Below are 13,511 nucleotides of genomic sequence, written 5' to 3' on the forward strand. Positions count from 1 at the left end.
GACAGGATACAACACGATAATTGTTCAGATTTTTGCTTCTTTCCACGTTCACATCAGATTAATGCGAAACAACAACACCCCATCGCCGTAGATTAGACACTAATCAGCTTAAAGTCACAACAAGCTGCAGGATACAGGCTAGCGCTTCTTTAAATGAATGCTGATGAAGTTGTCTCCTCACACATATTTCTTAGCGAAGCTCTTCAGAAAGCCAATCAGTGTTCATTTATTTATTTATTTATTTGCTTATTTATTTATTTATTTATTTATTTATTTATTTAAAATTTTATTTTTTTATCCTCCCCAATTTAATCACATGAAGAGATAAGGAACCAGATCAACCAAGCATGCTAAGCAGTGCCGTATCCACTAGGGCTTTGACTGCATTTTGCACCAAGCGGGAAGCTCTTGCAAAATAATCAAGCAATTAGGGGTAAAAAAAAAAAAAAGTCTACAAGGGGAAAAAAATAAAAAAAAAAAAGAATGAGAGACAGCTCGAGGACTTGTGGTTTTTCCTGAACTTGGCCCTGTGGATATGGTGGGAGGCAGAAAGCTGACAGACTAATTTAGTATCCAAGTTGTAATTGGGTTTAGTAGCTAACGTGGTTAGCATGTGATAGCGGAGCGTGTGATGGAAGGTTGGCATGATGCTAAGCGCTTGTGCCCGTTTTCCTTGACAGTTGATAACGCCTCATGCTATCCGAGTGCAGACTCCTCCCAGACACATCCCCGGGGTCGTGGAGGTCACCCTGTCCTACAAGTCCAAGCAATTCTGCAAAGGAGCGCCAGGACGATTCGTCTACACTGGTGAGTGTGAAAAGAGAGATGTCTTTCTTCCTTGTCTTTCTTCGCTTCTACCGAGGAAATACCGTGAGCTGACATCTATGTCGTTCTCGTTCTAGAACTCAGATTCTCTCTCTCGGGCCGTCTTTTCTTTTTCCTTTTCCTTTTCCATCACGCTCTCCTGCCTCTTATCCCATCTCGTCTCTTTCTCGATCCTTTTCGGTTTCTTCTTCACCCGGCTGTATAGTCGACAGCAGGAAAATCATGTGAAAATGACCTGGGCTGACTCACTCTATATCCCTCTGCCTCTTTCTTTCTCTCTCTCTCGTTCCCTCTCTCCATCTTTTCCTGTCTGTAACCTTATCCTTTCTCTGTTGGAGTGGTGAAGGGGGCAGCTGCCAGCTCCTGTTAATCTCAAACCATTACAACACGTCCTCTCTCCTTTCCTCTGAGCGTAAATACACCCACCTCTAATGCACACGTTACCAGCACTGTGTGTGTGTGTGTGTGTGTGTGTGTGTGTGTGTGTGTGTGTGTGTGTGTGTGTGTGTTTGTATGTGAGTGAGAGTGCTTGTTTGTCTCATATGCGGAGCAAGCAAGGTCAGGGTGTATGGAAGATTGTGTTTGTACTCCTGAATCGGTTTGAGCGTGTGTGTGTCTGAGAGAGAGTGTGTGTAAGGTCTAGCTAATCTCTCCTTAGTGTGGCTGATAGTGGAGGTGATGTGGTCACTCCATACTTGACCTGGAAGCTCAGTATCAGATCCCAGGCCAAGCGGGACAATGAGATAATCATCAGGAATTAGAGCTCAATTGTGTGTGTATGAAAAAAAGAAAGAGAGAGAGAGAGAGAGATAGAGAGTAGTGGGGGTTTCAGGGAGTTGGTTCGTGGGACACCGGGTTCCTTCAGGGGCAGCTGTTCCCCTTTCCTGCCCCAGCCTGGGCCGTTTAACCCCCCTGAGCAGGGCCAGACCACAGGCCAACAAGCCTTTGAGATAATGAAACTCTAGATGGGGGAGCTGCCTAATACCAGGCCTGTTATATGAGCTCTGACACTAATGTCTGCTCTACAGACCTGACAAACTTCCTGAACCTTCACTTAGGCCCATGTGCTAATACTTAGCGCTCAAAACAGTGACAAGAGTCAAAGTCAAATTTCTCCTCATTATGTCAGTTTCTAACTGACTTTTTCCCCCCTTTTTTTTCTAAGCTTAATATAATACCTCAGTATACACTCACCGGCCACTTTAATAGGAACTTGCTCTTGATTCTAATGCCGCTTTTCCACTACAAACGCGGCTGAGCCGTGCCGTGCCGAGTCGAGCTGAGTCGAGCTGAGCGGGGCTATTGAAGTTGCATTTCGACTACAACCGCGCTGAACCGTGCTGGCTGGAAGTGGGTGGACACATTGGGTGGAGTTAGCGAAAGTGGGTGGACGTCACGTGATGTCGTTAAGCAGCGCAAACAGTGACATCAGTGACAGTGGCGGAACAAGTCAGAGCCGGGCCGGGGGCGGGGCAAATGACCGGGCCCTTTATTAAAGCTTATCATAACATCATTTTAGGCTACAAAATGTCCGCAACTGCGGTGTTTACCAATTTCAACACTACCGGGTGCAACTATGTTATTTAGTACATCAAGTCCTTCAAACGAACATGTAACTCAGAAACAAAAAACATTAGGATACTGTACATGGCTCATAATAAAACATCAATAGCCTATACTGCGCACATTATTTGAAGGGCATACGAATGAGCGCTAAGAGGTTGCAACGGTGACAGGAAGAGTCAGAAATAAAAGGAGGGCGGTGCAAACCTCACTGAATGCACTGTGTTTACCAATTTCAACACTCCGGGGTGCAACTATGTTATTTTGTACATTAAGTCCTTCAAACGAACATGTAACTCAAACAAAAAAACATTCGGCGACATACTGTACATGGCTTATAATAAAACATCAATAGCCTACTGCGCGCATTATTTGAAGGGCATACGACGAGCCTTGTGCTCCGCGAACTCGTCCACGATGCTCTGTATGTCACTGATTCAGTGAGCTTTTAAGCGGTAGTCTCACGACCCGAATAGTAAACAATAAACATGGAGGACATGGAGTCGTTAGTGTTGCTGGTCTTGGTGCTGTGGCTTGTTGTCACCGACAACGCCAACAGATACTGGCAAGAGCGTATAGATGAGGCGAGGCGCATAAGGCTTCAGAAATTCTCGTAATTCGTAATTCTTCTTCTTCCGGGTTTGCGGTGTTTACAGATCCCAGCGCGCTTGCGGGGCGTGTGTGGGCATGTGAGGACACTCCTCCTCACCAATCAGTGCACAGGGGAGTGTCTGCTCACGCCCCCAACCTCAGTCGGCACGGCTTGGCTCGCTTCAGCCCCACTCCAAAACGGTGCGAGTTTTAGGGGCTAAGCAGGGCTGAAACGAGCTGAGTCGTGCTGGTTTTTGGTAGTCGAAACGCGAGCCGTGTCGGGCTGAAGTGAGCTGAAGCGAGCTGAAGTGAGCTGAAAAAGGGTAGTGGAAAAGGGCCATAAGATTCCTGTTCTTGGCTGCAGCATACACTACCGTTCAAAAGTTTGGGGTCACTTTGAAATGTCCTTATTTTTGAAAGAAAAGCACTGTTCTTTTCAATGAAGATCACTTTAAACTAATCAGAAATACACTCTACACATTGCTAATGTGCTAAATGACTATTCTAGCTGCAAATGTCTGGTTTTTGGTGCAATATCTACATAGGTGTATAGACGCCCATTTCCAGCAACTATTGGCCCTTTTCCACTACTCTTTTTCAGCTCGCTTCAGCCCGACACGGCTCGCGTTTCGACTACCTCAGAGCAGCACGACTCAGCTCGCTTCAGCACTACTCAGCACCCAAAACTCGCACAGTTTTGGAGTGGGGCTGAAGCGAGCCAAACCGAGCTGAGTGAGGCTGGGGGCGTGAGGAGACACTCCCCTGTGCACTGATTGGTGAGGAGGAGTGTCCTCACATGCCCACACACGCCCCGCGAGCACGCTGGGATCTGTAAACCCGGAAGAAGAAGAATTACGAATTACGAGAATTTCTGAAGCCTTATGCGCCTCGCCTCATCTATACGCTCTTGCCAGTATCTGTTGGCGTTGTCGGTGACAACAAGCCACAGCACCAAGACCAGCAACACTAACGACTCCATGTCCTCCATGTTTATTGTTTACTATCCGGGTCGTGAGACTACCGCTTAAAAGGTCACTGATGTCACTGTTTGCGCCGCCTAACGACATCACGTGACGTCCACCCACTTTCGCTAACTCCACCCAATGTGTCCACCCACTTCCAGCCAGCACGGTTCAGCACGGTTGTAGTCGAAATGCAACTCCAAAAGCCCCACTCAGCTCGACTCAGCCCAACTCAGCACGGCACGGCTCAGCCCAACTCAGCCGCGTTGGTAGTGGAAAAGCGGCATATCACTCCAGTGTTCTAATGGTACAATGTGTTTGCTCATTGCCTCAGAAGGCTAATGGATGATTAGAAAACCCTTGTACAATCATGTTAGCACAGCTGAAAACAGTTGAGCTCTTTAGAGAAGCTATAAAACTGACCTTCCTTTGAGCAGATTGAGTTTCTGGAGCATCACATTTGTGGGGTCGATTAAATGCTCAAAATGGCCAGAAAAATGTCTCGACTATATTTTCTATTCATTTTACAACTCATGGTGGTAAATAAAAGTGTGACTTTTCATGGAAAACACAAAATTGTCTGGGTGACCCCAAACTTTTGAACGGTAGTGTACATGTCAACCCGTCACGGCTCTCACCTGTACTCCCTGGTAAAGAAATCCATAATTTCCATACCAAATCCATAGTAATATTTCATGCATAATAAAAATGTATCAGATCTTACCTAATACCTCATGTCAGATACAACCTTTGTTGGCTTTTGCGTGAAGAAATTAATTGACGGCCGTCTCTTTTTCTGGTTTGCGTTCTTCACACGCATTTGAGATTTCATGTGTTCCCTCACGTCGTAAATTCCAGAGGCAAACACTTTCACGTCTCTACAACAAATTGTGCAGTTGACATACTCAGCACCCATTTTGGAAGCGATAATTATTCCATTGAATGTTTCTGTCCATTCAGGAAGAAAGCGACCTTCAGTTTTAGATGTTTTGAGTTTTTTCTTCGGTGGTGCTGACATCTTGACCTCTTGACCTGTCTATTGTTACACTACATGTGCTGTTATTTCCCGCTCGGAGTGCAGGAAAATCACAATTGCGCATGCTCAGACATTCGGAATGGCTTGTTGGTACTAGCGGAAGTACCGGTTGAGTAATTCTAAATGTAGAAAATGGCGGCTCCCGTGCATTTTCGTATTTCATGACGATTTTTTTGATGGTAATAAATCAAAATAATTTTAAGGTGAAAATGTAGAAAAATCCATAGTTGAATGCCACTACGCCCGTACCATTTTTAAAATGCCAAAATCCGTAGGGAATACGGGAAATCCGTAGGGGTTGACATGTATGCTGCAGGACTGGAACCCAATGTGTTCTTCTGCTGTTGCGTGCTGAGATGCTTTTCTGCTCACCATAGTTGTAAAGAGTGATTATATGGGATACTATATCCTTCCTGGCAGCTTAAACCAATTTCTAATCTGGCCATTTTCCTCTGACCGCTCTTATCAATAAGGTGTTTGTTTCCACCCACAGACCTGTCATTCACTCACTCAGTGCTTTTTTTGTTTTCCGCACCACTCTGTGTAAACTCTAGAGACTGTTGTTTGCGTGTGGAAACGCCAGGAGATCAGCCGTTTCTGAAATACTCAAAGCAGTCCATCTGGCTCAAACCAACACCCATGCCACAGTGAAAGAAAGTCACACAAAAATTGAGATCACAATTTTTCCCATTCTGATGTTTGAAGTGAACATTAATGAACTGAAGCTCTTGACTCGTATCTGCATGATTTGATGCATCGTGCTGCCGTCAAGGGATCGGCTGATTAGAGAATGGCAGAAAACAGCAGGTGGATGTATGGGTGTAAGTAATAAAATGGCTGGTGTGTGTGTGTGTGTGTGTGTATATGCACAAAATGATGACAGATTAAAAGCATATATACCACGGTGTTGTTTAATTCTCAATTCTAATTGGTCAGAAGGTGTCCACAAGACGAACCTGTGGCCTTGTTGACTTTCGACAACATTAAATAACTTCACTATTCATGGTTGAAAGTGTGACATCATAAATAAACCATGCTGTGGTAAAAGAGAAATAAAACACTTCACTGTGGTAACAGTGACTTTATTCCTTTGGCTAGATGCATTACATTGCCATGATGTTTCTTACTTTCCAATAACACGCTGTCAAGTTTAAGTCCTGTGTAATAACTATATAATAAGCGTATAATAAGCATATCAGTTGACTATATAAGTCTTTTATCCACATTCACTGGATATGAGCAATCACACGCTCTGATTGGCTACTCTCCTGATTACTCAGCTAATCAGTTCATATACCGTGAGTAGAGAAAAACAAAACGGCAGATCGTGTTGCTGAACCAACCAAGGACAAAAGCAAAACTCGACTTGAAAACAAAACCCCTAAAAAATACAAAAAAAGGAATAAAAGTATTTTATGGTAAGAACATTTTTATTTTTATTTTTCAAGAATTATCATCATACCATTTTCCGCAAATTGTTCGTGTCATTTCGCCGGTTTGTTTACATTCTAAACGGAAATTAGTTTGTCGGATGTTTTGCTTGTATAAAGTTTTTATTTATCGGATTTGCAAAAAAAATGAAAACAAAAATGCTCCATTTCTCAACATCCAGTGAATGTGGACACAATAAAGCAGTTATTCCGCTCAATCTCGTCGTACATGGCTTATAGGCTATCAGCTCATGTACGATTCGATTTCCTGGAATAACTTAAATATCATCAGGAATATTAAATATCGTGGGGCGGCACGGTGGTGTAGTGGTTAGCACTGTCGCCTCACAGCAAGAAGGTCCGGGTTCGAGCCCCGTGGCCGGCGAGGGCCTTTCTGTGCGGAGTTTGCATGTTCTCCCCGTGTCCGTGTGGGTTTCCTCCGGGTGCTCCGGTTTCCCCCACAGTCCAAAGACATGCAGGTTAGGTTAACTGGTGACTCTAAATTGACCGTAGGTGTGAATGTGAGTGTGAATGGTTGTGTGTCTATGTGTCAGCCCTGTGATGACCTGGCGACTTGTCCAGGGTGTACCCCACCTTTCGCCCGTAGTCAGCTGGGATAGGCTCCAGCTCGCCTGCGACCCTGTAGAACAGGATAAAGCGGCTAGAGATAATGAGATGAGATAAGATATTAAATACCATAAAGCCATTTTGTTCCTCCCAGGAACTCACACTCTCTATCCCTGTCCATGCTTCAACCACGTCATCGTTATTCTTCAGACAAAGATAAACAAGACAGTTCAGAGATGAGTCACGTAGGACTATAAGGCTTTTGAGACAGTTTATGGAAATAATTCGCTTCCTTATGCAACACAGCCACCAGTTCAGAGCGAATAACATTTCACCATCATAGCTGCATTTGCTCATTAATTATGATCAGCACATTCATAAATGCTCCGAGGTACAGAGTTTGCCTTCATCTCTTTGTTGAACACATCATTCACATCTCTCTCTCTCTCTCTGTACGTGTTTCTTTCTGACTGAGGAGATTTATTGATCAGAACAAATGACTTATAATTAGTTCATAAACGACTGCTTTGAAGAGAAAATCCTAGGTGGGCCTTGTAGAAGCTTTTGGAAAAGTAACGTGCGTGCGTGTGTGTGTGTGTGTGTGTGTGTGTGTGTGTGTGTGTGTGTGTGTGTGTGCGTGTTTACATACATAGTGTGTTTGCAGGTCTAAGTGGAATAATGGCCGGCTATTCTAGAGGAATTAGAGTAAATGAACACAAACAGTTTTCAAGTGCTTTATGGTTGCATGCAATAGATGCTGATTGCCATTCATTATTTGGGTAGGCGCATTTATTTCTGCAAACATAGCTTATTTTGGAAAGACACACACACGCACACACACAGTATTAGATAGAGATTAGGTTAAAAAATCCTTACAGTATTCCTTTACAGAAACGTGTGACAGTGGAGTATCTCGGAAAATATGTCAAATCCGATACTCGGTATTCCATCAGCCGATCCATAGATAGTAGTGTTAATTTCGATTCGTAAGAGTCCTTCACACTCACTTAGATTTACGCCGGGTCACCAGAAACAGCACACTACTTTAAGAGTCGATAATTCTTCTCCATCATGGCAGCGCAAGCCACCTGTCTGAGAGGTCAACCTTCCTTAAGCAAATGACTTCAGCCTGGCTTTAAAAGGCAGGCCGTGTCCTCACACATGCCTTCTTTGTCTCATCCTTCTGGGTTTTTTTTTTTTCCCCCTCTCTGACACTTCAAGCAGAGTGTTGGGGTCAGCAGTGAAACGATACCCGCTGGATGCTCAAAGTGTGGCAGGCCAAGCAGAGGATAATAAAACCAGGCTATGACATCGGAGCAGACCGTAAGGTCAGACAAACACGGAGAGTGTGAAAGAGCTTTATGAGCTGCGAGTCCCTCGCCTAAAACAGAGCGTCATTTAATCCTCATCATCCACGGATGCAGAGCCAGAATGTTTACATGCAAGAGTTTGTGTTTGTATCGGAGTGTCTGAGGTTATTTACAACTCCAGGCACCAGGAGTTTATTGCTTCTTGTTCTTCTTCAGCTCATACTTTTGCATTCTTGAAAGATCTTCATGTACTGTGATTTTTGTAGCTGCTTCATGTTCGTTTTGTTAGCGCAAGCCCATATCGGTGGCATGTGAGACCTGTATGAGTTATCCATTGATCAGGTCTGGCGCTGAACAGCTTGTCAGGAGGGTCTATAAAAATAAAAAATCAAAGCGGGACAGAAGTATTTGTCCTCCTGTCAATATCAGTCGTTCGAAGAAGCTTCACAAGCTGATCATGCAATTTTGAAAGCCTCGTCCAGATGTTCCCTTTAAGCTCCTCTATTGAATTTGACAGACTGCACTGTTATTATTATTATTATTATTATTATTATTATTATTATTTTTACACCTTTCTTAAACATGTCCGGGATCTCAAGGTAAACAGTGTTCGTTTAAAGTGCCATTCCACCATTGGATGTATTCGTTGGCATAAAATACAATATATTTTGACAACATATATAAATGGTATCACTAGATAGAGAAATCTTTTAGCTTCAAAATGATATATCAAACATAATTTTTTGACAACGACAAGTATATTCATTTTGCGACCAAAGTCACCTACCCTTTTAATTTCCGTGCGTGATGTCATCGGCAGGTTCCCCTTCTTGTGTACCACGTGACGTGCGACGTGGCACATATTATCAGCAATGGCGGATAGAACGCGATAAAAATAATACCAATAAATCTAGCTAATACCAATAAATCTAGCTAACTGAAAGATTAACTCCAAATTTTTCGCAATTTTTTTGGCCCCCATATACGAAGAGAAATGACTCTCTCACTTTGGGGGTTTCCTGGTCTAAAAATAGACCGACACGTGGTACACAAGAAGGGGAACCTGCCGATGACATCACGTTTCACTACCGCGCGGAAATTAAAAGGGTAGGTGACTTTGGTCGCAAAATTAATATACTTGTCGTTGTCAAAAAATTATGTTTGGTATATCATTTTGAGGGGCGGCACGGTGGTGTAGTGGTTAGCGCTGTCGCCTCACAGCAAGAAGGTCCTGGGTTCGAGCCCCGGGGCCGGCGAGGGCCTTTCTGTGTGGAGTTTGCATGTTCTCCCCGTGTCCGCGTGGGTTTCCTCCGGGTGCTCCGGTTTCCCCCACAGTCCAAAGACATGCAGGTTAGGTTAACTGGTGACTCTAAATTGACCGTAGGTGTGAATGTGAGTGTGAATGGTTGTCTGTGTCTATGTGTCAGCCCTGTGATGACCTGGCGACTTGTCCAGGGTGTACCCCGCCTTTCACCCGTAGTCAGCTGGGATAGGCTCCAGCTTGCCTGCGACCCTGTAGAACAGGATAAAGCGGCTAGAGATAATGAGATGAGATGAGATATCATTTTGAAGCTAAAAGATTTCTCTGTCTAGTCATGTTGTCATAAAATATATTGTATTTTATGCCAAAGAATACATCCAATGGTGGAATGGCACTTTAAACAGCAAGTAGCCTCTGTGTGTGTGTATGGGATTACACATACTACCTTTGCTTTTAACGATAAGACAGACGTACCCGGTTCTCTTCCACTCATCCAAGAGAAAACAATAAATAGTTTGACTGGTAGGTGAGACGGAAGAAGAGCTTGTGTACACCCTGGCAAATCATTTCGAATGATGACAGCAATCATAAATATAGCTCAGCTTTGGACTCTAATTGCATCAAAGCTATTGCTTTCGATTTAGGTGTTGCATGGTCACTGCGAGAGCCTGGCCTCAACGCTCTACTGGAGCTGAGAGAAAGGAGGTGAGAACGAGAGAGAGAGAGAGAGAGAGAGATGTACCACTGGAGCTCTCACCCCTCTGGACTATTTGTCCTAATCAGTGACACCCATTTACCAGAATTGCTTAAAATGAACTATACCTCATACAGAAATCGTACATTTACCGACCACCATTTATCACACGGAAATTGAGGGCCGGTAAACTTTTCCTTTCCTCCGATGGGATTGTAGACATGCATCAAAATGTTAAAAAATGATTGGCGAAGGAGAGCTGTCACCCATTTATCAGGGCCAAGGAACATTATTTGCTAATTTCCCAACCTGCTGCGTGACAGGGTGCTTCATCTTTGGACCCGCAGTGACCGCCACGGCCCCTTTCTGTTATTAGTTCAAGTCAAGCATTTTTTTTCCCCCCTCACTCTCCTTCCCTCTGTAAATCCCCCGTTCATTTTTTTTGGCTGCCTCTAACAAGAGCCATTTGTCTATCATACACCTTCTCGCGATTCCATTCGAGAAGACTTTGACCAAAGGCCACTCTCTGTATCTCAGAGGGTCTGGCTCGCCTGGCCTGCTCATTGGCCAGTGGCCCTGATAAATCACAAAGTTTCCTCGTCAAGGTGAAGGTATTGACTCGGCTGCGCCAAAACTGACAAAACGCGCCGAGAAGGAGACAGTCATTCATCATCCGCCAAAGAGGACAAAAGGGTCGTCTCACCACTTCAACTCTGCAACACTGCCACACACTTACTTCAATTGACCTGGCACATGCAAACATACAGAAACACACAAACACTGGCACCAAACCCGGGCCCTTTATTAGACTAATTGCTGAAATTTAAAAGCTATTAAAACGAGACATGACCATTTAGAACTCTGCTGGAGAGCCTCCTGTCTTTACGTTGTTCTTGGACACCATCTGATAGAGGTCCTGATGGAATCACGGCTCAGGCAGGAAGGATACACATGGCGGGAGGTGAAGGCAGAAACTTGGGAGGCTAGCAGTAAATAAACTCTTTAAATAGTGCCACATGAAACGCCGTATCACTAGACGATCGGCTGGTGATTTCGAAGAGACTATCAGTCCATCAACCTTTCTCCACCCTCACACTGGATCAGATAGAGCTGCTCTTTCTCTATCTTCTCTCTCACTCTCTCTCTCACACACATGGAGAAACATACAAATTGTAATCAGAAGTTGGACGATTATGTAATCAGCGCCATCGTCCTTCGTCCACACCCCTTCATCCTTTTAAAAAGAAACCAGTGAGATCTCACCTCCACTTTATTCTCAGGTTCCACAAGCCAAAAGGTCCCGATCTGCAAGAGATCTTTGGAAACGGGGTCTGTTTGGAATACTTTCCTCTTTTTTTTTATCCCTGCAGCATACAACGCTCTGTCTGTCTGTCCGTCCGTCTGTCTGTAAACATTTTAGTTTCCGGAGCATGACTCAAAAAACTATTAGGATTTTTTTTTCACGAAACCTGATGTTAAAGGAGAACTGAAGTCATTTTTAAACTTGCTTTATTTCTTAATTAACGTGTTATTCAATTACGTTTTCGGTTTTAGTAACCTTATATCGTGACTCGTATCGGGAACTAATCGCAATTAAATATTATACTTATCGGCCTATTCGGTTTTTAGCCATGTTGAATTTAGTTCGTTTGGTCCACGGCAGGCGTCCCTTATCCGCGCGATCTTCACGAGACTTGTGCGAGACTTCGAAACGTCAAGTGTCAGCCAGGTGTCGGTGCCGCCATTTTGAAAACTGTTTTCCAAACGAAGTATTGCACAAAAACGAGTTTAAATGACGATTACTGCCGACTTTTTTCAAACTTTCCTGATTGCTATCAAAACAAACAAAACTTCCGGCTTGATTACGTCAGCATTCGAAAGAGGGCGCGCGCGTCTTTTGACAACGTCGGCAGATGTCGGTCACTTTGATTTCCGTTGTACGTTTTACTTCCGTCCTACGATGTCTCGCACAGGTCTCGACGAATCTCGTTTACGGCCATCGCTTTGACATACGGACTGATATATTACAGAGCATATTTCAAACACTCATAACTTGCTACAGCAGCGACAAAATAGCGATCAGAAATGCATTCCTATATTTAATAAAATGAGATAAATAGAATTTTGATAATAAAAAATTTGCCTTCAGTTCTCCTTTAAATGACGTGACATTTCTGTGATTTTTACCTTTTCCGTATTTCCATGGCAACCAATTCAACTTAGGAGAATTTGGAGTGGGGTTTCATGCGGGGCCGGGGGGATATAATCTCCTGATGACTCTTGTTATAGCAGTCAGTGCAATGTTACTCAAGCCATTACATTACATTACTGGCATTTAGCAGATGCTCTTATCCAGAGGGATGTAAAACATATCCCAAGCAGCCTGTGGAGCAGTTAGGGGTTAGATGCCTTGATCAAGGGCACTTCAGCCATTCTTACTGGTCCAGGGAATCGAACCAGTGATCTTTTGATTCCAAAGCTGCTTCTCGAACCATTAAACCATGGCTTCCCCTAATTGAAACCAATCGAAAGCAGAATTCTGTTATATTTGGGACGAGGTCCTGATACAAGCAGTGACTTAACAGTCTTTCATTAAAGATAGAGAGAGAGAGAGAGAGAGAAAACATTTCGATATAATTGGTTGTACTGGTTCCTCTTATAGCCATTGCAAATTTTTCCTGTTTCTGGCTGCTTTAAATAGATTCACCCTTACTAAGTCACACACATTAGTCGTGCTCCAGTGACCAGAGCATTTCCTGATGGATGACTCGCACTTTTCTCCTCCCATCCTTTCCTCTCTTCTACACTCCTCACCTATCCAGACCTGGGTATGGTATCCTTTTCCAGCAGAGCTTTTATATATAGATTAATGCTAAAAGCTACAACGTATTGACAGGTGGAGCAAACTTAACTCATCTCGGATGAGGAGGAAAAAATGCAGCAATAATTTCACGGATCTATTGATTTTTTTTTTTTGCACCTTCTCCATGTATCGATCTTTTTTCCATAGTATTAATTTGGACATGAGGATATCTAAGTCTGGTTTGATCCAGCATGGTTTGGCTGTTAAGGCAGAGGCATGTTTCTGTTCGTAGTCGTAGTCAAGAGTCAAGGGGTTACAAACGTGTGTGTTAGAAAGAAGATACGAGTGCAGAGTAGACAGTGAGCAAAAAAAAAAGGGGGAGACTTTTTATTTTTTAACCCTCCTTGTTACAGAGATAGACTCAAAATGTAATTTGTGTCAGTGGAATAAAATATGAAAGGGCACGATG

The 13,511-nt window shown here is 43.6% G+C and overlaps 1 protein-coding gene across 14 annotated transcripts in view; it reads left to right on the plus strand.

The window, feature by feature from the left end:
* The window catches only part of ebf3a (EBF transcription factor 3a), a 142,756-nt gene that overhangs the window by 102,389 nt on the left and 26,856 nt on the right, over positions 1-13,511 (plus strand). For all 14 annotated transcript variants that reach the window (XM_060940256.1, XM_060940262.1, XM_060940258.1 and 11 more), the window contains exon 10: positions 681-807. In XM_060940256.1, the coding sequence (XP_060796239.1) occupies positions 681-807 (127 nt within the window). The remainder of the gene's footprint in view (positions 1-680; positions 808-13,511) is intronic.

Source organism: Neoarius graeffei, chromosome 14 (genome assembly GCF_027579695.1).
Source record: "Neoarius graeffei isolate fNeoGra1 chromosome 14, fNeoGra1.pri, whole genome shotgun sequence".
In the NCBI taxonomy this organism is placed as follows: Eukaryota; Metazoa; Chordata; class Actinopteri; order Siluriformes; family Ariidae; genus Neoarius; species Neoarius graeffei.